At 45.8% G+C, this 25,293-nt stretch overlaps 1 protein-coding gene across 4 annotated transcripts in view; it reads left to right on the top strand.

Moving 5' to 3' along the window:
* LOC138248920 (gastrula zinc finger protein XlCGF57.1-like) overlaps window positions 1-23,752 on the top strand; it is a 197,875-nt gene extending 174,123 nt beyond the window's left edge. For all 4 annotated transcript variants that reach the window (XM_069202927.1, XM_069202928.1, XM_069202931.1 and 1 more), the window contains one exon: window positions 22,580-23,752. In XM_069202927.1, the coding sequence (XP_069059028.1) occupies window positions 22,580-23,385 (806 nt within the window). In that variant the 3' untranslated portion in view covers window positions 23,386-23,752. The remainder of the gene's footprint in view (window positions 1-22,579) is intronic.
* Window positions 23,753-25,293: the final 1,541 nt, after the last annotated feature.

The following is a 25,293-nucleotide window of genomic DNA, read 5'->3' as shown; positions in this document are numbered from 1 at the left end:
TTTCATGGAGGAACTGCTTTGCTGTTTATGCCGAGCATGTGTATCTACAGCTGCACATGCTACCAAACGGAAAATGTTGCTTACCCAGAAATCATCTGTTTATGCCGTGTAGTGCTGTTCATTCACATGTCTTCCCTGGACGACTGTGGCCATTTCAGTTACTTTTTACTTGCATATAGTTGTACATACATATATTTACATTTGCATGGACATCTCTTTTTCTATACTTCCTCTACACTCCTTGTCCCACCCGTCTGCGGGAACACAATCTAACAAAGGGGTCGATGCCCATGCGCAGTATCACCGAGAAGGAGGAGTCACTCGTTCCCATGACTCGAAAATGCTTCTTCAAAGAAAAACTAATTACAGCACTCCGAACCCAACACTAGATGGCGGAAATATGCAGAGCATGTGGATCTACAGCACTACATGCCACAAACAGATGCTTACTTGGTAAAAATGAAAACATTGGGGGTCAAGGTGAATTGATACCGCACCTTCAGCTTTTATTCTGTACGTACGATTTATGGCACTTTTGGGTGCACGGGTTGTGAGGGCCAACCCCCTAGACCTCAAATAGCCAAGGGCTCATAACATTGAAAGAAAGACCCAGCACATCCAAGTGTCCATTAATGTCCACAGAACTATTGTCCCATTTCTTCACAAATCACATAATTCAATAAAGTTCTTATGAAAACTTTTTGTGGATGAATAAAGAACAAAAAGTTTTCATAAGAACTTTATTGAATTATGTGATTTGTGAAGAAATGGGACAATAGTTCTGTGGACATTAATGGACACTTGGATGTGCTGGGCCTTCCTTTCAAAGATGCTTACTTGGTAATTAACATTTTCCTTCCACTTAATAATCTTCTAATTATCAATGCAAAATGAGTTAATATTACAAACCGTGAAAATGCCGCTTAGTCCAATGTTGATTACTATGTAATTAGATTTTCCAGCCTTCTCAGGTTTTCAGAACAAGAGGTCCTGCAGCTGTTTGATGAGTTGTCAGATTATCAAAGTGTTTCTGATGAGGAAATAGGACAGTCTGCCTTCACATAGGCCCTTATGAATGATGGAGAGGACAGGCGCCATCAGCGGATGGCTATTTTATGGTACCACTTGCAGTGTATGATTGTAACTGGCACAAGTAATGAAAAGCGATTCAAACAAAAGCAATTCAAACTACTTTTTAAGGTTGTAAAGTTGGTACTTCAATACCTCATTCGAATGCAGAACTTGAGAGAGTGTTTAGCAGTGTAAGGAAAAATAAGTGACTTGAGCATTGTTAAAACTTGATGAGACACTGTCCAATATTTTATCTGTTAAATATACCTCTCCAGAAAGTAGTGTTCCATGTTATAGTTGGGAACCATTCAATGAATTACTCCACAAAGCAAAGTCAGCATCTAAGTCATGTAGTAGGAAACATTCCTCAAAGTAGGATCTGGGTATGTTCATTTTGTACAAGTAATTGCTGATAATTCATTTTTTTCTGTTGGGCAGGTCTCGTGCCAAAAATGTATTCAAGCCTGACAATGAGTCCTTAAAACGTAAGGTCTTGCGTTGTTCCTTCCCAATATAGAAAAGCTACATCTCTAATGTAAAAGCCTAAGGCTGGGCAGAGAACAGAACTGCCAGTTTATTTACCAAACCAGTATTGGCTCGCAAAGGAAACACTGCAAATAAATGCATATAAAGTACTTAAATGTGTACAATAATGTTACGATTTAAAGCACAGTTAATGCACTTGCAGCACTTAATAAGATCCTTGGTAATTCTCATAATAAGCATGTCATGTTTTGTGTTTTAACTCTTGCAACGTAGCCCGTGCGCTGCTATGCGCACTCCTGTGTATCAACTGAAGGATCACGCTATAGACATTTTTCCAAGGTTGGCAGGTCTGGAGTTTGGTTACCTCAGACTTATAGAGGAGTGCGTGCTTATCCTGCGAGCAACGCGCAAACCCACTACTTGTGCCTATTTCACAGATAAACCGGAGAGATCCATGCACTCCTGTATCTACCTATAGGTAGATTCTGTTAAGATCTCAGTGTAGAGGGCTGTTTGCTACCTCTTATACGTGTACAAGGCTGTCCTTGACTACACTTCTGTACATTTACACATAACTGCAGTTGCAGCTTATTTAGTGAATAGACAACACATCACTTTTCAAGGTTCCAGGCCTTTGTCATGGCCCATAAAAGGGTACCACCTCCCAAAACGCCCCTGCGCCTACGTGGAAGCTGAGCCCCTGTGCCCTTTAATCCCTTACATTCATGTAACCCTATATTTCCTGTCTTGGAAGATGACTCTCTTAGTTGCAATTACCTCCCTCAGATGCATTGGTTAGCTCAAAGATCTTACAGTACAGGAACCTTTCATCCAGGTTCTCAATGATAGGTTAGTCCTTTGAAGCTACACTGGGGTACTGCCAAAGGTTTGTCTCACCCTTTCACTTGAACTAGACCATTGAGCAGCCGGTCTTCTTCCTGCAACCAGAGTCTGTAGCGGAAAGGGCCCTTAACATTCTGTAAAGAGGGCTCTCAGATACTACATTGATAGAACTAAAGGCCTGATTCAGATGTCGCTGAAGGGAGTACTCCGTCACAGACATGACGGATATCCCGTACACCATATTACGATCCCCATAGGATATAATGGGCAGACGGGATATCCGTCACATTTGTGATGGAGTATTCCCCTCTGCCTACATCTTAATTAGGCCCTAAGTCTTTTCATTTATCCAGTCAACTTTTTGTAGCCTTTGCCAAATCTCGCACGAGCCACTTCTTCTCTAAATCGGGCATTGCGAGATGCATCGTCAAGTGCCTAGACTTGCTGTGCTAGGCCATGGGGACACTCCCTGACTCCAGAGAGCCCACTCCACATGCAGAGGGTGCTACTTTAGCTTTGTTACATAGCATCCCCTTAGAAGGTATCGTGGTCAACACCCTGCCCTCTGCCTTGCGTGTGCACCCTTAGTTATGCCCAGCCCTCTAACCAATCGCCAGCCCTTTTGGTCCCAGCTCCAAGGCTGCCATGAGGCTCCCTGTCTCAACTTCCTCTCTCTCTTTCTTGACCTTCGACTCTTTCTGTGCTTCTTCCCTCTGAAACTCTGAAAGTGTCTGAGCCTATCATTATTTCTTTGACTTTGTCTGTGCCTTTCTCTTTTCTTCTTTGCCCCTGCTTTTCTCATTTGTTCTTGTTCCTTAATTGTCACTTTTTGAGCTTTTCTTCTTTGCTGCTTTTCTGTGCTTCTGCTCCATTTCTTTGCGCACTCCCTCATTCATTCACTGCCTCTCTTTTCGTGCTTTCTTGTCCTCTTTGCTGCTTTTTTGTGCCTTTCTCACTCGCTTTTTCATTTTTTCTATTTTTTTTTTAGCTTTCTTTGCTGTCTTCTCTGCCTTTTTCCTCCCATTCTTGCCATTTTCACTTACCTCCTTGTTTTTCCTCCCTTTCTACTCTCTTGCGCCCTTTCCCCACTCTGTGCTCCCTTTCCGCTGCACGCTTAGCCCTGCCCACCGCCCGAAGCTTCTCCCACCTCTGCTCGTACTTAATGATGGCTGGAGCGCAGACTAGCCATTAGGTTGGCTTCGCCTGGCCCCTGCCTTGCTCCTGCACCCTTACATGTGCCCGGTCCACTGACCAGGCCCAGCCCTTCCGTGCCCAGCTCCAGCACTGCCACAAGGCTCTCCATCTTTACCTCCTCTCTGTCTCTCTCGACCCTTTGTTCTTTCTGTGCTGCTTTTCTCGGACACTTTCCATGCCCTTTTTTGATGTTTTTCTGTGCCTTTCTCTCCACCTCCCGCTCTTGTACCTTCCTGTGCTGTCATTCATTCTCTGTCACCTTTTTGTGCTTTTCTCTGCCACTTTTCTTTACTTTCTGATCCTTACTTTGCTGCTTTTTTGTGCCTTTTCTCACTCATTCTTTTTCATTCTTTCTGCTTTTTGTGCTCTCTTTGCCACCTCCTGTGTCTTTTCCTCCTATTCCTGCTATTTTCACTTGCCTCTTAGTTTTAATTCCTTTCCCGCTCTTTCGCACTCTTCTTCTGCGCCTCGCTCCCTTCCTGCCACATGCTTTGTTCCGCCCACTGCCTCCAAAGCTTCCCCCCCCCTTCCCGCTCTGATCTTATGGTGGATGAAGTGCAGCTACTCCAAAAGCAATCCCATCTGTACCCTGTCCACACTCGGTGCCAGGATCCTATGCCCGCCTCCCACTCCTCCACTTCCCTCCTTGCTCTAAGCCCCACTGAAGGCATTGTCCCTGCCACTTCTCCTGCACCCTCCCACACCCCCATGCAACTCCTGAATGCATCACACTTAACACCCACCTCACGCATGGTCATGATCACCCAACCCCAGCAACTCCTTGCCCCTACCTTCCATGTTCTGCCTCCTCCTCTACTCGTGCTCCCATACCAAACATGCCATTGGAATCTGGGACCTGCTGCATGACCAACCTCCTATTCCTGACAGAAACCTGTCTACGTTGGCTCCCAGTATCACCATGGCAGTCCAACCCCGATCAGAAGACATGACTAACAGACCCGGAGGCAAACTTGCCATCATCTTCAAAGAGCACATCCAGTGCTTCATTACTTCAGCAAAAAGCATCATAGAACACCTGACTCTGAAACTCCACATCACTCTCAACTAGGCCCTGAGCCCCACCCTCTGCTCCCCTCAGACTCCAAGCCAGCTTCGGAAGCACACTTGTGGATTTAGTCACCCCCTTGATACTCCACTGCAGTGCCTTCTTGTAGGACGCTGGCCTAGCTTATAGTGGGTACCTGATGGTACTTACACCTTGTGCCAGGTCCAGTTATCCCTTATTAGTAGATTAGTCGTTTTCTAGCAGCTTAGGCTGATAGAGGTAGCTATAGCAGAGCAGCTTAGGCTGAACTAGGAGACATGCAAAGCTCCTACTATACCACTTATATCATACAGCACTATATCATAAGAAACACAATACTCAAAGTTACTAAAAATAAAGGTACTTTATGTTCGATGGCATATGTTGCTGCAGATACACATGTTTGGCACAGTCCGCTGCCTGGTGTTGGGCTCGGAGTATTACAAGTTGTTTTTCTTCGAAGAAGTCTTTTTGGTCACGGGACCGAAGGACTCCTCCCTCTTTGGCTCCATTGCGCATGGGCGTCGACTCCATCTTAGATTGTTTTTTTCCGCTGTCGGGTTCGGACGTATTCCTTTTCGCTCCGTGTTTCGGTTCGGAAAGTTAGTCAGAATCTCGGAAGAAAGCGTCGGTATTGTTCCGTTCGGTATCGGGATAGTTAGGTACATCGACACCGATCATCGGAAGACTTTGGGGCAGTTTCGATCCCCCATCGGGGCCTGGTCGGCCCGACCGCGTGCGACATCGAAGCCGATGGAACGGACCCCGTTTCGTTTCTGCCCAAAATGTCACAGTAAGTATCCTTATACAGATCAGCACTTGGTCTGTAACTTGTGCTTGTCCCCCGAGCACAAGGAGGATACCTGTGAAGCCTGTCGAGCCTTCCGGTCCAGAAAAACACTCCGGGACCGAAGAGCCAGGCGTCACCAAATGGCGTCCACGTCGACAAAACAACGTTTCGACGACGAAGAGGAAACATTCTCGGTTCCGGAATCAGAATCCGGAGACTCCGACGTCGAACAACAGCAACAAACTGTGAGTAAGACGTCGAAAAGTAAATCCATCGACAAACCGAAAGCCCAGGGGACGCCACTGCCAACAGGCCATGGCTCGACCATAAATCAGGCGACCCGTCGAAGGGGCCGAAAAAGGGCACGCCCATAGCGAAGACACCCGACTCCGGTCGAGGGACCGCCATGGAGCAACCTCGGAGCCGAGAAAGCGGCTCCGAGAGACAGAAACAAGATACCGGCACCGAAAAACATGGGCACCGAGAATCCTTGCCGAAAGGAACAAAAATTCTGTCGGTGCCGAAACCGAAAAAAGATTCTCTCTCGGCGCCGAAAAATACCACACCTTCATCCTACTCAGAGGAACAAGGACTAAGTGGCCAAATGCACAAATTTGGACAAGAGCTCCAAAGTGTAGAATCGGACTACACACAAAAGAGACTGTGCATCCAGCAAGATACAGGGAAGATATCAACCCTTCCCCCAATCATGAGGAAAAGAAGGATCGGACTTCCAAAGGATGACACACAACCACAAGCCAAAGTGGTTAAAAAAGTCACGCCTCCGCCCTCTCCTCCACAGGCATCGCCGGCACAAACACCGCCACAAATGCACTCACCAGCGCAAACTACCATAAGTCATGACGATCAGGATCAAGACGCTTGGGACCTGTATGACACCCCAGTGCCGGACAATGATCCCGAGTCATACCCCACAAAGCCGTCACCGCCAGAGGACAGTACCTCATACTCGCAACTGGTGGCTAGGGCTGCAGACTTCCACAATGTCCAACTGCATTCCGATCCTATAGAGGATGATTTCTTATTTAACACCCTCTCGGCTACACATAGCCAATATCAATGTCTCCCAATGCTACCAGGGATGTTACGGCACGCAAAACAAATTTTTGAGGAGCCCGTAAAATCAAGAGCCATCACCCCAAGGGTGGATAAGAAATACAAACCACCACCCACAGACCCAGTGTTTATTACTTCGCAGTTACCACCCGACTCTGTGGTAGTAGGGGCAGCTCGCAAAAGAGCAAATTCACATACATCTGGCGACGCCCCACCTCCGGACAAAGAAAGCCGAAAATTTGACGCGGCAGGGAAAAGAGTGGCGTCACAGGCAGCCAACCAGTGGCGCATCGCAAATTCACAAGCGCTGCTGGCCAGATATGACCGCGCACACTGGGACGAGATGCAACTTCTCGTAGACCATCTTCCCCAGGAATACCAAAAAAGGGCGCAGCAAATAGTGGAAGAGGGACAAACGATCTCAAACAATCAAATCCGCTCTTCACTAGACGCAGCCAATACTGCAGCAAGAACAGTCAACACTGCTGTCACCATAAGGAGACACGCTTGGCTGCGCACTTCAGGCTTCAAACCTGAAATCCAGCTGTCCTTAATATGCCCTTCAACGAGAAACAACTGTTTGGCTCGGAAGTGGATACAGCCATTGAAAAACTTAAAAAGGACACAGACACGGCCAAAGCCATGGGCGCACTCTACTCCCCGCAGAGCAGAGGCTCTTTCAGGAAAACTCCATTTAGAGGGGGGTTTCGTGGCCAACCCACAGACACCACCAGCCAACAATCAAGAACCACACCATATCAGGGTTCCTTCCAAAGGGGAGGTTTCAGGGGATATCGGGGGGGTCAATTCCCAAGGAGTAGGGGAAGATTCCAAACTCCAAAAACACCTCCACCTAAACAGTGACTTTCACGTCACGCAACCCCTTCACTCAACACCAGTGGGGGGAAGACTAAGCCAATTCTACCAATCTTGGCAACAGATTACAACAGACAATTGGGTATTAGCAATAATCCACCATGGCTATTGCATAGAATTCCACAACTTCCCACCAAACATCCCCCCCAAAACACGCAAAATGTCACAACATCATTTAGAACTTTTAGGACTAGAAGTTCAAGCACTACTGCAAAAGGATGCAATAGAGTTAGTACCAGTACAACAAAAAAACACAGGAGTTTACTCCCTGTACTTTCTAATTCCAAAAAGAGACGAAACATTGAGACCAATATTAGATCTCAGGACACTAAATACCTACATCATATCGGACCATTTTCACATGGTCACACTACAAGACATCATTCCACTGCTCAAACAGCAAGATTACATGACCACATTAGACCTAAAGGATGCGTACTTTCATATACCAATACACCCTTCTCACAGAAAGTACCTACGGTTCGTATTCAAAGGAATACATTACCAATTCAAGGTGTTGCCATTCGGAATAACAACTGCACCAAGAGTGTTCACAAAATGTCTAGCAGTAGTAGCAGCACACATCAGGAGACAACAGATACATGTGTTCCCTTACCTAGACGACTGGCTAATCAAAACCAACACAGTAAAAAAATGCGCAAGCGACACCACCTTTGTCATACAAACCCTTCACAAACTGGGGTTTTCCATCAACTACACAAAATCACACCTAGAACCGTGTCAAACACAACAATATCTAGGAGCAACCATCAACACATCAAAAGGAATTGCCACTCCAAGTCCACAAAGAGTGCAGGCATTCCACAAGCTAATAAGTGCTATGTTTCCAAACCAAAAGATACAAGCAAAATTTGCGCTAAAACTTCTAGGCATGATGTCATCATGCATAGCCATTGTCCCAAACGCACGACTACACATGCGACCCTTACAACAGTGTCTAGCATCACAATGGTCACAGGCACAGGGTCAACTTCAAAATCTGGTGTTGGTAGACCGCCAAACATACCTCTCGCTTCTATGGTGGAACAGCAAAAATTTAAACAAAGGGCGGACATTTCAGGACCCAGTGCCTCAATACGTTATAACAACAGATGCTTCCAAGACAGGGTGGGGAGCACACCTCAATCACCACAGCATTCAAGGACAATGGGATATACACGAAACAAAATTTCATATCAATTACCTAGAACTGCTGGCAGTATTTCTAGCGTTAAAAGCCTTCCAACCCATAATAACACACAAATACATTCTTGTCAAAACAGACAACATGACAACAATGTATTATCTAAACAAACAAGGAGGAACACACTCAACACAATTGTGCCTCCTAACACAAAAAATTTGGCAGTGGGCGATTCACAACAACATTCGCCTAATAGCACAATTTATTCCAGGAATACAAAACCAACTAGCAGACAACCTTTCGCGAGACCACCAACAAGTCCACGAATGGGAAATTCACCCCCAAGTTCTGAACAAGTACTTTCAAATTTGGGGAACACCCCAGATAGATTTGTTCGCAACAAGAGAAAACTCAAAATGCCAAAACTTCGCATCCAGGTACCCACACCGCGAATCACAAGGCAATGCTCTATGGATGAATTGGTCAGGGATATTTGCGTACGCTTTTCCCCCTCTCCCTCTCCTTCCATATCTAGTAAACAAGTTAAGTCAAAACCAACTCAAACTCATACTGATAGCACCCACATGGGCAAGACAACCTTGGTATACAACTCTACTAGACCTTTCACTAGTACCGCATGTCAAACTACCCAACAGGCCAGATCTGTTAACACAACACAAACAACAGATCAGACATCCAAACCCAGCATCATTGAATCTGGCAATTTGGCTCCTGAAATCCTAGAATTCGGACACTTGGACCTCACACCAGAATGCATGGAGGTCATAAAACAAGCTAGAAAACCTTCCACTAGACACTGCTATGCATCTAAGTGGAAAAGATTTGTTTACTACTGCCATGCCAATCAAATACAACCAGTACATGCCTCTACTAAAGACATAGTAGGATACTTACTACATTTGCAAAAAGCAAATCTCGCTTTTTCATCTATAAAAATACACCTCGCAGCTATATCTGCTTACCTACAAACTACTCATTCATCGTCTCTATTTAGAATACCAGTTATTAAAGCATTCATGGAAGGGCTAAAAAGAATTATACCACCAAGAACACCACCAGTTCCTTCATGGAATCTTAACATCGTCTTAACAAGACTCATGGGTCCCCCTTTCGAACCCATGCATTCCTGTGAAATGCAATATCTAACCTGGAAGGTCGCATTTCTCATTGCAATCACATCCCTCAGAAGAGTAAGTGAAATACAGGCATTTACCATACAAGAACCATTTATTCAAATACACAACAATAAAATAGTTCTAAGAACAAATCCAAAATTTCTGCCAAAAGTAATCTCACCATTCCATTTAAATCAAACAGTAGAATTGCCAGTGTTCTTCCCACAACCAAATTCTGTGGCTGAAAGGGCACTACATACATTAGACATCAAAAGAGCACTAATGTATTACATTGACAGAACAAAGCTAATCAGGAAAACAAAACAACTGTTCATAGCTTTTCAAAAACCACACATAGGAAATCCAATCTCTAAACAAGGCATTGCTAGATGGATAGTCAGATGCATCCAAACATGCTATCTTAAAGCCAAAAGAAAATTGCCTATTACACCAAAGGCACACTCAACCAGAAAGAAAGGTGCTACAATGGCCTTTCTAGGAAACATTCCTATGAGCGAAATATGTAAGGCTGCAACCTGGTCTACGCCTCATACGTTTACTAAACACTACTGTGTAGACGTACTAAATGCACAACAAGCTACAGTGGGCCAAGCTGTACTAAGAACATTATTCCAAACTACTTCAACTCCTACAGGCTAAACCACCGCTTTTAGGGGAGGTAACTGCTTTATAGTCTATGCCAAACATGTGTATCTGCAGCAACATATGCCATCGAACTGAAAATGTCACTTACCCAGTGTACATCTGTTCGTGGCATTAGTCGCTGCAGATTCACATGTACCCTCCCACCTCCCCGGGAAGCCTGTAGCCGTTTAGAAGTAGATCATAAACCTTAAACATCTGAACATTTGTAAATAATTATTAGAAACTCTTATCATACATACATATTCACTCCATTGCATGGGCACTATTTATACCAAACAACTCCATCCTCACCCTCTGCGGGGAAAACAATCTAAGATGGAGTCGACGCCCATGCGCAATGGAGCCAAAGAGGGAGGAGTCCTTCGGTCCCGTGACCAAAAAGACTTCTTCGAAGAAAAACAACTTGTAATACTCCGAGCCCAACACCAGGCAGCAGACTGTGCCAAACATGTGAATCTGCAGCGACTAATGCCACGAACAGATGTACACTGGGTAAGTGACATTTTCATTTAGTGACAATGTGCCTAAAGTATCTCAGAGGATATACTCCCTTAGGAGGTAAGTAAAATACACACAATATACACACAAACCAAAAACAGTTAGAAAAGTAGTGCAAACACTATAGAATACAATAGGATGCAATAGGCCTAGGGGCAACACAAACCATATACTAAGAAAGTGGAATACGAACCACTTAGGGACCCCTGGCCTAGTGTAGTGTGTAGAGGGTAGCTGTGAGTGTAAGAAAACACTAAGGGTGTCCAAGATACCCCACCCCATGACCCTGAAAAGTAGGAGTAAAGTGACCCTACTTCCCCAGAAACACACTAAAGTTGTGATAGGAGATTCTGCAAAGACCACAACAGACTGCAAAGCACTGAAGACGGATTCCTGGACCTGAGGACCTGTAAAGAAAGGGGACCAAGTCCAAGAGTCACAAAAGTGTCCGGGGGGGCAGGAGCCCACTGAATCCTGGATGAAGGTGCAAAATGGCTGCCTCCGGGTGCAAGAAGCTGAAGATTCTGTAACAACGGAAGGTGCCAGGAACTTCTCCTTTGCACAGAAGATGTCCCACAGCGTGCTGCAGGATGCAGAGTTGTTTCTTTGGAGAAAGACCGCAAACAAGCCTTGCTAGCTGCAAAGGTCGCAGTTGAAGAAAAAGGGTGCTGCCTGGGCCCAAGAGGTCGCCACTTGGATGAGGAGACAGAGGGGGCCCTTAGCAACACACAGAGCCCACGCACAAGAAGGCAGCACCCGCAGAAGTACTTGAACACAGGTTCAAGAAAACTGAGCACGGCTGTCGTCTCAACGCTACAAAGGAGGGTCCCACGAAGCCAGTGGTCAACTCAGCGAGTTGAGAAATGCAGGACGGAGTGCTGGGGACCTGGGCTGTGCTGTGCACGAGGGATTCCTTCCAAAAGTGCACAGAAGCCCTAGCAGCTGCAGTTCTTGCAGTACACAGGATTACTGTCTGGTGAGGGGATGCAAGGACTTACCACCTCCAAATTTGGACACATGGACCACTGGACTATCGGGGTCACTTGGATCCAGCACCTGTGTTCCAGGGACCACGCTCGTCACGATGAGAGGGGACCCAGAGGACCGGTGAAGCTGAAGTTTGGTGCCTGCATTAGCAGGGGGAAGACGCCGTCAACCCACAGGAGATTTCTTCTTGGCTTCCAGTGCAGGGTGAAGGCAGACAGCCCTCAGAGCATGCACCACCAGGAAACAGTCGAGAAAGCAGTCAGGATTAGGTGCTACAATGTCGCTGGTAGTCTTCTTGCTACTTTGTTGCGGTTTTACAGGCATCCTGGAGCAGTCAGCGGTCGATCCTTGGCAGAAGTCGACGAAGGAGATGCAGAGGAACTCTGGTGAATTCTTGCACGTCGTTATCTGCGGAAAAGCCCACAGGAGAGACCCTAAATAGCCCTCAGAGGAGGATTGGCCACCTAGTCAGGTAAGCACCAATCATGAGGGGTCTCTGACGTCACCTGCTGGCACTGGCCACTCAGAGGCCTCCATTGTTCCCTCACACCTCTGGATTCAAGATGGCAGAGGTCTGGGACACACTGGAGGAGCTCTGGGCACCACCCCTGGGGTGGTGATGGACAGGGGAGTGGTCACTCCCCTTTCCTTTGTCCAGTTTCGCGCCAGAGCAGGGCTGAGGGTTCCCTGAACCAGTGTAGACTGGTTTATGCAAGGAGGGCACCTTCTGTGCCCTTCAAAGCATTCCCAGAGGCCTGGAGAGGCTACTCCTCTCAGGCCCTTAACACCTATTTCCAAAGGGAGAGGGTGTAACACCCTCTCTCAGAGGAAATCCTTTGTTCTGCCTCCCTGGGACTGGGCTGCCCAGACCCCAGGAGGGCAGAAGCCTGTCTGTGGGTTGACAGCAGCGGTAGCTGCAGTGAAAACCCCAGAAGGCTGGTTTGGCAGTACCCGTGGTCCATGCTAGAGCCCCGGGGATGCATGGGATTGGCAGCCCAATAACAGATTTGGCATGTGGGGACAATTCCATGATCTTAGACATGTTACATGGCCATATACGGAGTTACCATTGTGGAGCTACATATAGGTATTGACTTATATGTAGTGACCACGTGTTAAGGTGGCCCCGAACTCACAAAGTCTGGGGAAATTGCCCTGAACTATGTGGGGGCACCTTGGCTAGTGCCAGGGTGCCCTCACACTTAGTAACTTTGCACCTAACCTTCACCAAGTGAGGGTTAGACATATAGGTTACTTATAAGTTACTTAAGTGCAGTGTAAAATGGCTGTGAAATAACGTGGACGTTATTTCACTCAGGCTGCAATGGCAGTCCTGTGTAAGATTTGTCTGAGCTCCCGATGGGTGGCAAAAGAAATGCTGCAGCCCATAGGGATCTCCTGGAACCCCAATACCCTGGGTACCTAGGTACCATATACTAGGGAATAATAAGGTGTTACAGTGTGCCAATTAGAATTGGTGAAAATGGTCACTAGCCTGCAGTGACAATTTTAAAGGCAGAGAGAGCATAAGCACTGAGGTTCTGATTAGCAGAGCCTCAGTAACACAGTTAGCCACTACACAAGGACACACATTCAGGCCACAGACTATGAGCACTGGGGTCCTGGCTAGCAGGATCCCAGTGAGACAGGCAAAAACAAACTGACATATAAGTAACATGCCAGGCAAGATGGTACTTTCCTACACTTCTTCCTCCAGGTTGACTCAAATACTACATGGAGGATCTCACTGACCCCAACACTAGCAGTCTCCTAGAGGACTTGATAAGCTTCAGTCAAACTCTGCAAGTGGAAGGCCACACCCACGCCGCCGGACACTTAATGGACCCCATCTTCACCAGCTTCAATGAAATCACTGTGGACAAGCCCACCCCTATCACCTGGTCCAATTTCACCCTCGTCCGCTTCAACATACATGCCCCTCATTACTGCAGGAATGCTATTGCCAAAAATTCACAGTGTGATTGGAATAAGATCCCTGAAGGTCCCTCGTCCTTGGAGCTCCCACACCACCGACTGCAACACATCTCTGAAGAAGCCTGGACTTGGAGCTCCCACACCACTGACTGCAACACATCAACAACCTCCCCAGAGCCACCTCCAACTTCAACTTCAGGATCATCTCCTGCACACACACCCTGGCTCCACTCAAGACCACCAAGGCTGCCAGGACCAGACTTCCCTCACTCTGATCATGAATAATTCAATCAACACATCCACTTTCCTGGATGCCTAGAAACATGTCACGGTTCTCAACCTCCTCCAGAAACCCTCTGCAGACCCAAAAAAGCTAGCCAACTACCTACTCATCTCCCTGCTACACTTTCCGGTGAAAGTCATGGAGAAGATTATGAACAAACGTCTAGCTTCCTACCTCAACAACAACTTTCTCCGCAACACCACTCGATCCAGATTCAGAACCAGCCACAGTACTGAGACAACCCTCATTGCTGCCATTGACGACATCCGACTGATCATGGCTAGAGAAGACACTGCTGCCCTCATCCTCCTGGATCTATCCACTGCTGTTGGCACTGCCTCCCACCTCATACTCATTCAACGCCCAAAGGAAGCCGGCATTCAAGGACCTGCGCTCCGCAGGAACTGCTCCTTCCTTACATGCTGAATAAAGTCAATCAGATTGGCCCCTTCCAAGTCAGCCACCACCAACCTCTTCTGCGGAGTACCACAAGGAACCTCGCTAAGCCCTACATTGTTCATCACCTACATGGCCCCACTCACCAGTGTCTTTCGTGCACACAGCATTAACATTATATCATATGCAGATAACACCCTGCCCTTTCCTCTCTCTTTCTGACAAAACACTGAACACCCAGACAAACTTTACCACCTGCATGTCCGATGTTGCGAGGTGGATGAAAACCAAGTGCCTCAAACTCAACATTGACAAAACAGAACTAGTTATATTCAGCAAAAACACGTCACTGTGGGACTCCACCTGGTGGCCAGCTGAACTCCGACCCACATGTGACTCAACCAACCCTGTGAAGAACCTTGTCATAGTAGTCAACAGCCAGCTTGCTGTGACCACCCAAGTGAACATAGTCTCCACCTATTACTTCAAAACACTGAAGAAGCTCAAAAAGATTTTCAGGTGGTTTCTTGTCAATTGCAGAACCATCACCCAGGCCCTTGTCGCCAGCAAGCTGCACAACTGCAATGCCCTCTTTGTAGGATTCAACCTACAACTTATCAGAAGACTTTAGATCATTGACAACTCATCTTCCAAACTCACTTTCAGACTACCCCCTGCACCCACATCACCCTGCACCTCAAAGATCTCCATGGGCTCCCCATCCATAAACGGGCACTCTTCAAACTCCTCATGCACATCTACAGTGCCCCCCACATCGTCCCCTCCCCCTTTTTTTTCTACAGTCACTTTAGCTTCCACAAACCTACCAGACACCCCACTAAGCCAGAATCCTACTTGAACACATGCCCTTTATACACAGGACCAGATCTGGGTGTAGTGCCTTCTCCACGGTCGGATTGGGATCACAATTAGGCCCAGGCACTCCCACAAAAAGTGGCCCACATTCCCTTATTGTTATTATTATTTTTTTATATAGTGTGAACTAAGCCTGAAGGCATTAGAGCAATTTACACGAACACCAGTTACATTACACAAGATCAAATTAATTTGTTTACGTAGGGAGATTAAGTGATTTTTCCCAGAATCACAAGATGTCGAGCTCACCCAGGAACTCAAACTTACTTCTCTAGTTCCAGCATCAGTATCTGTGACCATAACACTTCTTCCTATGTATTTTTCTCAGGAAAAGGTGGCATAGCAGCTTGTTCTATGCAAACACCCCCCCAATCCCTCTACAAAGGCCTTAAAGACACTGGGCCCGAGGAGACGCCACCTGACCCCTAATGATGCCCCTTCATGTACTTGCACCCTTCCCAGCCCTCAGTAGCCTCAGGGTGATGACCTGGCAGGGGAGTGGTCAAGGAAAGCACAGGACTGATGCACCAGGGGAGCTTAGGTGAGAATACCCCTCATGCGAGACCCCTGCATCCTCCCACCCTCTCCATGCACAACATGGTCTGAAAGAGACAGCCCAGTGAAGGATGTCACTGATTCTGGATCAGGCCAACCACATGAGACGGGGTATGGGGTGAAAATGCCGTGAGGGTCAGAGAAACACTGGGTCCCCAGCCAAGTTTGACAGCATGGCAGGAAAGTGTCCATTATGCTGGTGTCCCACTACAGTGGTCTGGTGGGGATTGTGAAAGACAGAAAGTCTCTGTGGGCTGTTTTACAGAGGTCCTGAAAAACTGGCCCATACATGACCGTGAGGCACCGGTCCATCACCCAATGCCTGACTGCTCGTCTGCCAATCGGACCCTGGCCTTCTCCTACCTCACTCCCGAAGCCGACCTGCCTCTGCACATCTACGGTGCCACCACAGTTCCTGAATTCCACAAGAAACTGAAGACAGGCTCTTTGATTAGCCTCAGCCCAGACTTGGTCCATGCAAATCCTGTTATTAGTGGCAGGATAATCTTCCTTCCACTCTATAAATACACATAACATAACCTAATCTTCACTAATCAACCCTGTGTGAGCATTCTAGCCCTGTAGATTCACCGGCCCCCACCCACCTCCTCAGAAGCCAGCAACCGTAGATGTTTCCTACTTCACTCTGTCCCTTTAGAATGATCAGCACACTTTGTTCGACACTACAGTACTTGACTGCTGAGCAATTTGAGGTGTTAGTGGTGTCCTGGTGCATTGTGTACCATGGGTCTTGTGACTCAATCCTCAGACTTTTTTGAAGAAAAACAAATTGCCTACATCTCAGCCCAACACTAGAAGGCAGGAGTATCCAGATCATGTGAATGTACAGCACCACACGCTACGAACAAGTAGCTACAGGATAAGTAACATTTTGAAGTCCCTGGAGCCCAGGATGAAAGCTCTCTGACAGATCAGGGATTACTGAAATTCTCCAAGCCATTAGCTGGAGTTTGCTTGTGACAATGAGTTTGTGACACTCACTCACTGGAGGTGGAGAAGATTAGTAAGATCGACAACCGAAGATCATTAGGAATGGAGGAAACCCTTAGGGGCGATATTTGTTCAAAAGTTGAAGAAATGCAGTCTCTGATTGTACAATCGGGAAGTTGTTCATTGAATGCGTACGGAAAAGATCTGTTGTTAGTGGACTTCAAATTAAGTAGATATACGGAAATACCAGGACATAGAGTTTCACATGACTGTAATCCCCCAATGACAGGAACACCAATCCCCCACTAAATTCAGATGGCCTGGAGACATACTGCTGTCACAGAGATGCGATGATGGAGATTATATTTCTAGAATTGTTTTGCTAGCTTTACCATGCTGTTGGAACCGATAACCTTGAGGTCTGCAAAATTGTCCATCTTGAGGAGTATTGTACAAAGGCGTTTCTTTTTTTTCCGACCAATCTGGCCACGAAAGAACCTGGAAGGAGCTCTAAATCTATATGTATAGAGGTCCCCTTTTGAGAATATGCACTACCATTCGATAATTGGCCAAATGACCTCCCCCCCCCTCCATCCTGACAAACTTGCGTCAGAATCTAACAGAAGATCTGTGTTAGAATTGAAAATCAATCTTCTGTTCCAGGAATGACGATGGTCCAACCATCGGTTTGCTTCTTCTTGAGCTTTGTGGTCTAAAGAAATGACATCTTAGAAGCGTAACTTTTCTCAGATGTCGAATTTTGAGTCTCAATAATGAAGAGGGCCTGGAAAGACGTCTTGGATGTTTTAGGCAAGAATGCTGACTATGCGTGCTAAATGGCATAGAAACTTGAAAAACTAACTAATAAGTGTGAAAGTTCGTTCCTGATAGTTACTAATTTCGAAACAGGGCGTTGAATGTTACTTTTTGTTTAGTTCACTAGAAACCCAGGAAATCTATGGGTTAAAATGGAATAAGCAAAAATCTTGGTTGTTTTATGATGGAACCTAAACTTAATGAAAATTAAATTGTGGCCTTAAAATGATGTCGTTGAACGTTCTTGCCATGTGATAAGAATGCCATCTAGATAGCTGCGTAGGCAGAATCCCTAAAATCTTACATGATATATGACAGGCCTTAAAAACTTGCAAAGACACATAGGTACTGAGGAAAGACCGAAAGGGAGAATTTGTTTTCCCTTTGAAACCGAAGGAACTTCCGATGCAGTGGATGAATTGGTACACATAGGCAAGCAACTTTCAAATCTAGATGCTCTATTCAGTCGCAAGGTTAGAGACACTCCCAGAGGTGATGAATTGTTTCACTTGTGAAAAGGTCTTGGCTGAATTTTTGCAGATTGATCACTGGTCTTAGTTTCTTGTTTTTATTTTTTCACTGATAAGTGATCAAGAAACCTAACTGATGGTAAACTTTGTTCTATAGCACCCTCTGTCAGTGCTTCTTTTATTTCCTGTGATATTAAGTGAGTTTCTGAGAAAAATGTATAGAGTAAGGAAAATAAGTCTGAACTGGATCGTTTTAAAATTATGTGGCCCCAAAGACTGTATAAAGAATCTGTGCACAATCGAAATCATCTTTGATAAAACATTGCAGTTTTACTCCTTAATCTTTGAGGTACTGATCTTACACTTAACACTGGCAATGTTTGCTCTGGTATAGCCTCCTTCCTTGGATGGTAGAAGATGGATCTGTTGAGCTGATACCGGCAATGGCCTCATGTTTTAGATTTGGGACTGTGTGTCATACTGGCTGCAACTTGGATACCAGCCCGTTTCTGTCCGTCCTAGATAAAACACGTTGGCCAAAAGCATTTTTGAGTAATAGCTGGACTTTATCCAAGGAGTTCAGCATAGTGATGCGCTTTGAGATGTTCTTGTTAAGCTTGTCCCCAGAAAACTGACCTTTGGTGACATGGAAACTAATTTGCTCGCTCCAACAGCAATTAGAGCTGAAGAGGCAGTGTGCTGGCGAGCGGGAGGCTGGGGAACACTCTAAGCGCTGTGAGGATTATTGTGCGATGAGCGAGCAACACATGAACCCTTTTGGACTACAGATACTGTTTTAAAGAAAAAGGAGCAAAAAAAATGCTGCACTCTCTAAGGTGGCCCACTGGTAGACATGAACATGAAGGTTTGTGTCTTAGCTGCAAACCAGCTTAATTTCATCAAATAGTAAAAATACAAGCCACAGTAAGTAAACTATTTGTAACTGTAACAAAGTGAAATAATTAGAAAAGACATACATGATTGATAGCAACAAAAAAAGTCGTAAACATGAGAATGGAGCACTGCAAAACTACATTACCCAGCACACCCTGATGCAGAACTACATGTGCAGTAAACACGTATCATCACCATGAGGCTGTATATGAACCCTCTCAAAGACAGAAGGGGCAGACGCAGGTCGATACAGTAATGGTTAGATTGTGAGGAAAGTAAAATACTTACAGGTCTCAGTTCTTGGGCATAGGCAGCCCACCGCTGGGGATTCAAGGCAACCCAAAAGTTACTGCACCAGCAGCTCAGGGATGGTCAGGTGCAGAGGTCAAAGAGGTGCCCAAAACACATAGGTGCCTATGGAGAACAGGGGTTCTCCGGTTCCAGTCTGCCAGCAGGTAAGTACCCGTGTCCTCGGGGGGCAGACCAGTGGGTTTTGTAGAGCACTGGGGGGGGACCCAAGTAGGTCCACAAAACACACCCTCCGCGGCACAGGGGCGGTCGTGTGCAGTGCGCAAAGCAGGCATCGGGTTTTAGATAGGAAACAATGGAGGGACCCGGGGGGTCACTCTAGCGGTGCAGGCAGGCACAGGTGGGGGGGGGGGGGCGCTTCTTGGGACAGCCACCACCTGGGCTGGGCAGAGGGTCCCTCTTGCACTGAGGTTTGGTTCCTTCAGGTCCTGGGGGCTGCGAGTGCAGTGCTTGGTCCAGGCGTCGAGTCCCTTGTTACAGGCAGTAGCGGTCAGAGGGAGCCTCTGGATTCTCTCTGCAGGCTTCACTGTGGGGGTTCAGAGGGGTCATCTCAGGCTACTCACGGGCTCGCAGTTGCCGGGGAGTCCTCCCTGTGGTGTTGGTTCTCTGGATCTCGAGCCGGGGGCGTCAGGTGCAGAGTGTGAAGTCTCACGCTTCCGGCGAGAAGAGTGAGGTCTTTGAAAGTTGCAGAAAAGTTGCAATATTGTTGCTGCGTGTTGAGCAGAGCCGCTGCTCATGGGAGTTTCTTAGTCCTTGGGTTCAGGGCAGTCCTCTGAGGCTTCAGAGGTCGCTGGTCCCTGTTGGATGCGTCGCTGTTGCAGGTTTTTGAGTCAGGAGACAGGCCAGTAGGGCTGGGGCCAAAGTAGTTGTCGTCTTCCGTCATCTCTGCAGGGCTTTCAGGTCAGCAGTCCTTCTTCTTAGTTCAGTTTGAAGGAATCTGATTTCCTGGGTTCTGGGGTGCCCCTAAATACTAGATTTAGGGGTGTGTTTAGGTCTGGGAGGGCAGTAGCCAATGGCTACTGTCCTGGAGGGTGGCTACACCTTCTTTATGCCTCCTTCCTGTGGGGAGGGGGGAACATCCCTAGTCCTATTGGGGGAACCCTCCAAAACTAAGATGGAGGATTTCTAAATGCAGGGGTCACCTCAGCTCAGGGCACCTTAGGGGCTGTCCTGACTGGTGGGTGACTCCTCCTTGTTTTTCTAATTATCTCCTCCAGCCTTGCCGCCAAAAGTGGGAGCAGTCACCAGAGGGGTGGGCATTTCCACTAGCTGGGATGCCCTGGGGCGCTGTAACAAAGGAGGTGAGCCTTTAGGGCTCACCGCCAGGTGTTACAGTTCCTGCAGGGGGAGGTGTGAAGCACCTCCACCCAGTGCAGGCTTTGTTCCTGGCCACAGAGTGACAAAGGCACTCTCCCCATGTGGCCAGCAACTTGTCTGGTTGTGGCAGGTTGGTATTCAGGGGGCATCTCTAAGATGCCCTCGGGGTGTATGTTACAGTAAATTGCACACTGGCATCAGTGTGCATTTATTGTGCTGAGAAGTTTGATACCAAACTTCCCAGATTTCAGTGTAGCCATTATGGAACTGTGGAGTTCGTGTTTGACAAACTCCCAGACCATATACTCTTATGGCTACCCTGCACTTACAATGTCTAAACTTTTGCTTAGACACTGTAGGGGCATAGTGGTCATGCACATATGCCCTCACCTGTGGTATAGTGCACCCTGCCTTTGACCTGTAAGGCCTGCTAGAGGGGTGACTTACCTATGCCATAGGCAGTGTGAGGTTGGCATGGCACTCTGAGGGGAGTGCCATGTCAACTTAGTCATTTTCTCCCCACCAGCACACACAAGCTGTGAGGCAGTGTGTATGTGCTGAGTGAGGGGTCCCCAGGGTGACATAAGACATGCTGCAGCCCTTAGAGACCTTCCCTGGCATCATGGCCCTTGGTACCAGGGGTACCAGTTACAAGGGATTTATCTGAGTGCCAGGGCTGTGCCAATTGTGGAAGCAAAGGTACAGTTTAGGGAAAGAACACTGGTTCTGGGGCCTGGTTAGCAGGGTCATAGCACACTTTCAATCAAAACTTAGCATCAGCAAAGGCAAAAAGTTAGGGGGTAACCATGCCAAGGAGGCATTTCCTTACATTGGGCATATGCTTGCCCACTGTAGAAACAGGGAAATTTTTTTCTTTAAAAAAAAATAGGTTATATTTATTAAAGGGATAGATACTGTTGAAAAAAAAAGTTTTGTCTCTGTAGACTCAATTGCCTGCGACCTATGAACCACCGAGGCTGCAGACATGATTCCCAAATAGCTTCCCTTTTGCGAATCAGTTACCACCCAAGCTTAAGAACTGGTAACTGATGGTTTTCGTCCACAATTGTAGTGTCAAACCATCAATCTTTTCCAACTCCCCAATATGAATGGTGTTTCTTTCACTCACCCTCCTATTTACAATTCGGAAAGGGTCTTAAAAGCTCTTTAATGATTTTGCGAAGAACTCAGAACCACTTTTCATCGTAAATCCATTTTGTGGTCACAGACCCGGCGACACTGTGAATCTCATGGTTTGCAACCACAAAAGGGCTTTGAACATCTGGCCTTAAAAGCCCTAACATGCAGGCTTGGCCAAAACAGAGAGCAAGGTACCTGGTAGATTTCTGCCAGCCCTGCAGCAGAAAAGGGTGCACTCTTGATTCCTGTGCTGCATTGTTTCTAATATGTTCTGGTTATTCCCATTGCTGCTGGCTGAGTTTGCATTAAATATTGTATGTATAATATGAGGCTTTGTGGCTTGCTTTACAATGCACGTGGACACCGTGAAGCATATTGGCTTTACAGGCCAACACAATGTGATGTCTGATTTTCTAACAGGAGGATGTTGGCATGTGAGTCGTAATGGACGGTTTGTAATGAGCTGATAATGTAGACTGAGACATCTGGGCAGGAAATACCCTGACAGATGTGGGGTACGTCTCTCAGGTGCATTGCACTTACTACAAGGCAACCTTACACTTACCACAATGTGATGCAATATTAGCTAACTACCATACTTAATGGTTATTGCTTAGCACTGGATTTCCTATAGGAAAACGTGAGTTTTTTTTATATTCCAGATCTGTACAATATCTGCAAAAGGAAAGCTTAATATGTTCCTTCATTGGAACACTCAACAGCTTAGTTTCCTGAAATGGGACTTTAGGTATGTAGCATTACCATACTGTATTTTGTTTACCAAATTTCTCATATACTTTTTTATTTTACTTTTTGTTTTTCAGGGCCACAGTCAGAGGCTGGAAAGATGAATGGCACATGTTTCCAAATATGCTCACTGCAAAAACACCAAAGAATCCACACAAACGAGAAGCTCTTCAGCTGCGCTAGGTGTCAGGAGACATTTACCAAGAAGGGATTTCTTGTGGAGCATCAACAAATCCACTCAGAGAGGAGGCGTTTTCCCTGCAAAAAGTGTGAGAAGAGTTTTACCAAGATGTCAAATCTTATAACTCACGAAAGGGAACATGCAGGACTCACGCCATTTCACTGCACAGTGTGTGCCAAGAGCTTTACTCAAAGCGCACATCTTGCAGAGCACCAGACAACACTTACGGGAGAGAAGCCTTGTCCCTACACTGAGTGTGAGAAGAGCCTCAATGCAAAGTCAGATCTTCAAAAGCACCTAAGAACACACACTGGAGAGAGGCCTTCTCAACGCACAGATTGTGAGAAAAGCTTTACCCAGCAGCAGCGTCTTGTAATGCATCAAAGTACACATACAGCCCTGAGAAAACATACTGGAGTGAGCCCTTTCCGCTGCACAGTGTGTGAGAAAATCTTTACTCAAAAAATAAGTCTCACAAGGCATCAAAGAATCCACGCTGGGGTAAGGCCCTTTCACTGCACTGTTTGTCAAAAAAGCTTTACTCAAAAGACAAATCTTATACGACACCAGAGAATACACACTGGGGTAAAACCCTTTAACTGTACCGTCTGTGCTAAAAGGTTTACTCAGAAGTCAAGTCTGCTACGTCACACAAGGGAGCGCTGCCCTATCATTACACTTAGTGCGAAAAAACTTTACTGAGAAAAATTGTTTTGCAAATAACCAGACTATCCAAAGAGCAGCGAGACCCCTTCTTTATACCAAATGTGTGAAAAGATTGCTTCTTAAGCCACCTTCCTCGGCACCTTACTATTCACACGGTGCAAGTTCACGTCCCCACAGTGAGTTTCAGCAGAACTTTATACTGAAGGTTGATCTTCAACATCACCGGGGCATTGAGCCAGGACTTGGGCGGTCCCTACTGCGACATCCACACACAGGAGCGCTGATGTTCCCGCTTCAAGTGTGGCGCTTTGCCGTGTGTGACAGAGTTTTAAAAAAGGAAACATGGTTCATAATTAATATTGGATTATTAAAATAGAGAAAACTGTCAAACCACTGTAAACCAGCAGATGCAATCCTTCAAGTCTTTTGTCACCATCATCCTGTGTTCCAATGGTTCTGAGTTCTTTTAACTTGGATTGCATTCTGAATTATTTTTGTGTTCAAATATATCTGTGTTAAATTTTGAGAACAAGTACAGGCCAAAAAAATGTGGCATGGACAACAACCGCATCTGTAAACAACAGAAATTAATAACTAATACACATATATCACAGAAGTTCATTTCCTGCTGGTAGGGCATCCATTCTCCACAGGAATATGTATAATTAAATGTGTCAGATGCACACCCAGGCCAGCTAAACCCAGTGATCGTCTGCCTTGTCCCCGGTAGGCCTGTGACCTGCTCCATTGGCCAAAGAATTTGTTATTTCTGATGATGCTTACTTTGGTGAGGAGTAGCTCCTGGTTTTTGATCGAAGGTTTAAAAAAACCTTTCACTACTCCACACCCCTCTGGGCCCATAACTCAGGACGTCCGCCTAGTTACAAAAAATAACTGTATCAGCAATGCCCACACTTGCTACATGGATTTTTTATTTTTCTCAGGTATAAAACCTAGTGTTTCTCCCTTAACAGTATTAAAATGGTGTATCTAAATGCTCAATCACTATCTGATCCTCTTAACTTGTAACCCCCTTATATGAATACTTTTATGAGGAACTAGAAAACTAATCCAAATAGGGTGCAGATTGGGGGAAGAACCGGTTCTCAAGGATGATATGTAATATGTATAAATGGTGCACTCACAAGGGAACACCCCAAATCCCCCAACTGGTTTACAAAATAAACACATACAGAAACAACTGTGATGCACTCATTAAAAACACTTATAAATCAATCACATATAACCTTCTTAATATAATCTCATAGGTAATGATATCATAGATCCAAATTTTATCACAAAAACAGTCCAATAATGGTATCCAGTCCTTTAGAGTTTATTCATGGAAACTCCCAATTCCACTGGGTGGTACTCCGTGATGTGTAGAAAAACAACTCAATACGTTCTTCAGTACTCCGTTAGTTTCAGTTAGTAGATGTAAAACTGTCAATATAATCAGATAAATATGCAGCCAACACGTGTTTCGTCTATTCAATTCTCACTCTCCATTAAACATAGTTCACCTTCAAATGATTTTGCAAATGTCATTCGTTTATCAAATGTCACATCCAATTAACTGATGAACCATCCAACTCGCCGACGCGCGTTTCGGTGGACTTGCACAACCAATATATATCCAGCTTGGTTGCCTCCACCTTCCTCAGGGCATTAAGTTCTCACTGGAGCATGAAATCCTCTCTGTCGCTCATTATCTAATCCAAATTGATATAAATGTATGAATCAGATAATATCCATAATACCAAACATCTCATGAAATAAATATAATTCACACAATTTGTCGGGGGTTTGTTGTGTATTACAATGATTTCAATCAAATGAACAAGGTAGGATATGTTTGACTATTATGATTAAATTTGGATTTTGATATTTCCAGGTCATTGATTATTTAAAATAAGTTTATTTTCTATAGGATTTAGGAGAGAG

Source organism: Pleurodeles waltl, chromosome 8 (genome assembly GCF_031143425.1).
Source record: "Pleurodeles waltl isolate 20211129_DDA chromosome 8, aPleWal1.hap1.20221129, whole genome shotgun sequence".
NCBI classification, from domain to species: Eukaryota; Metazoa; Chordata; class Amphibia; order Caudata; family Salamandridae; genus Pleurodeles; species Pleurodeles waltl.
The sequence above is the reverse complement of the archived record's forward strand: the minus strand, read 5'-3'. Positions and strand labels throughout refer to the sequence as shown.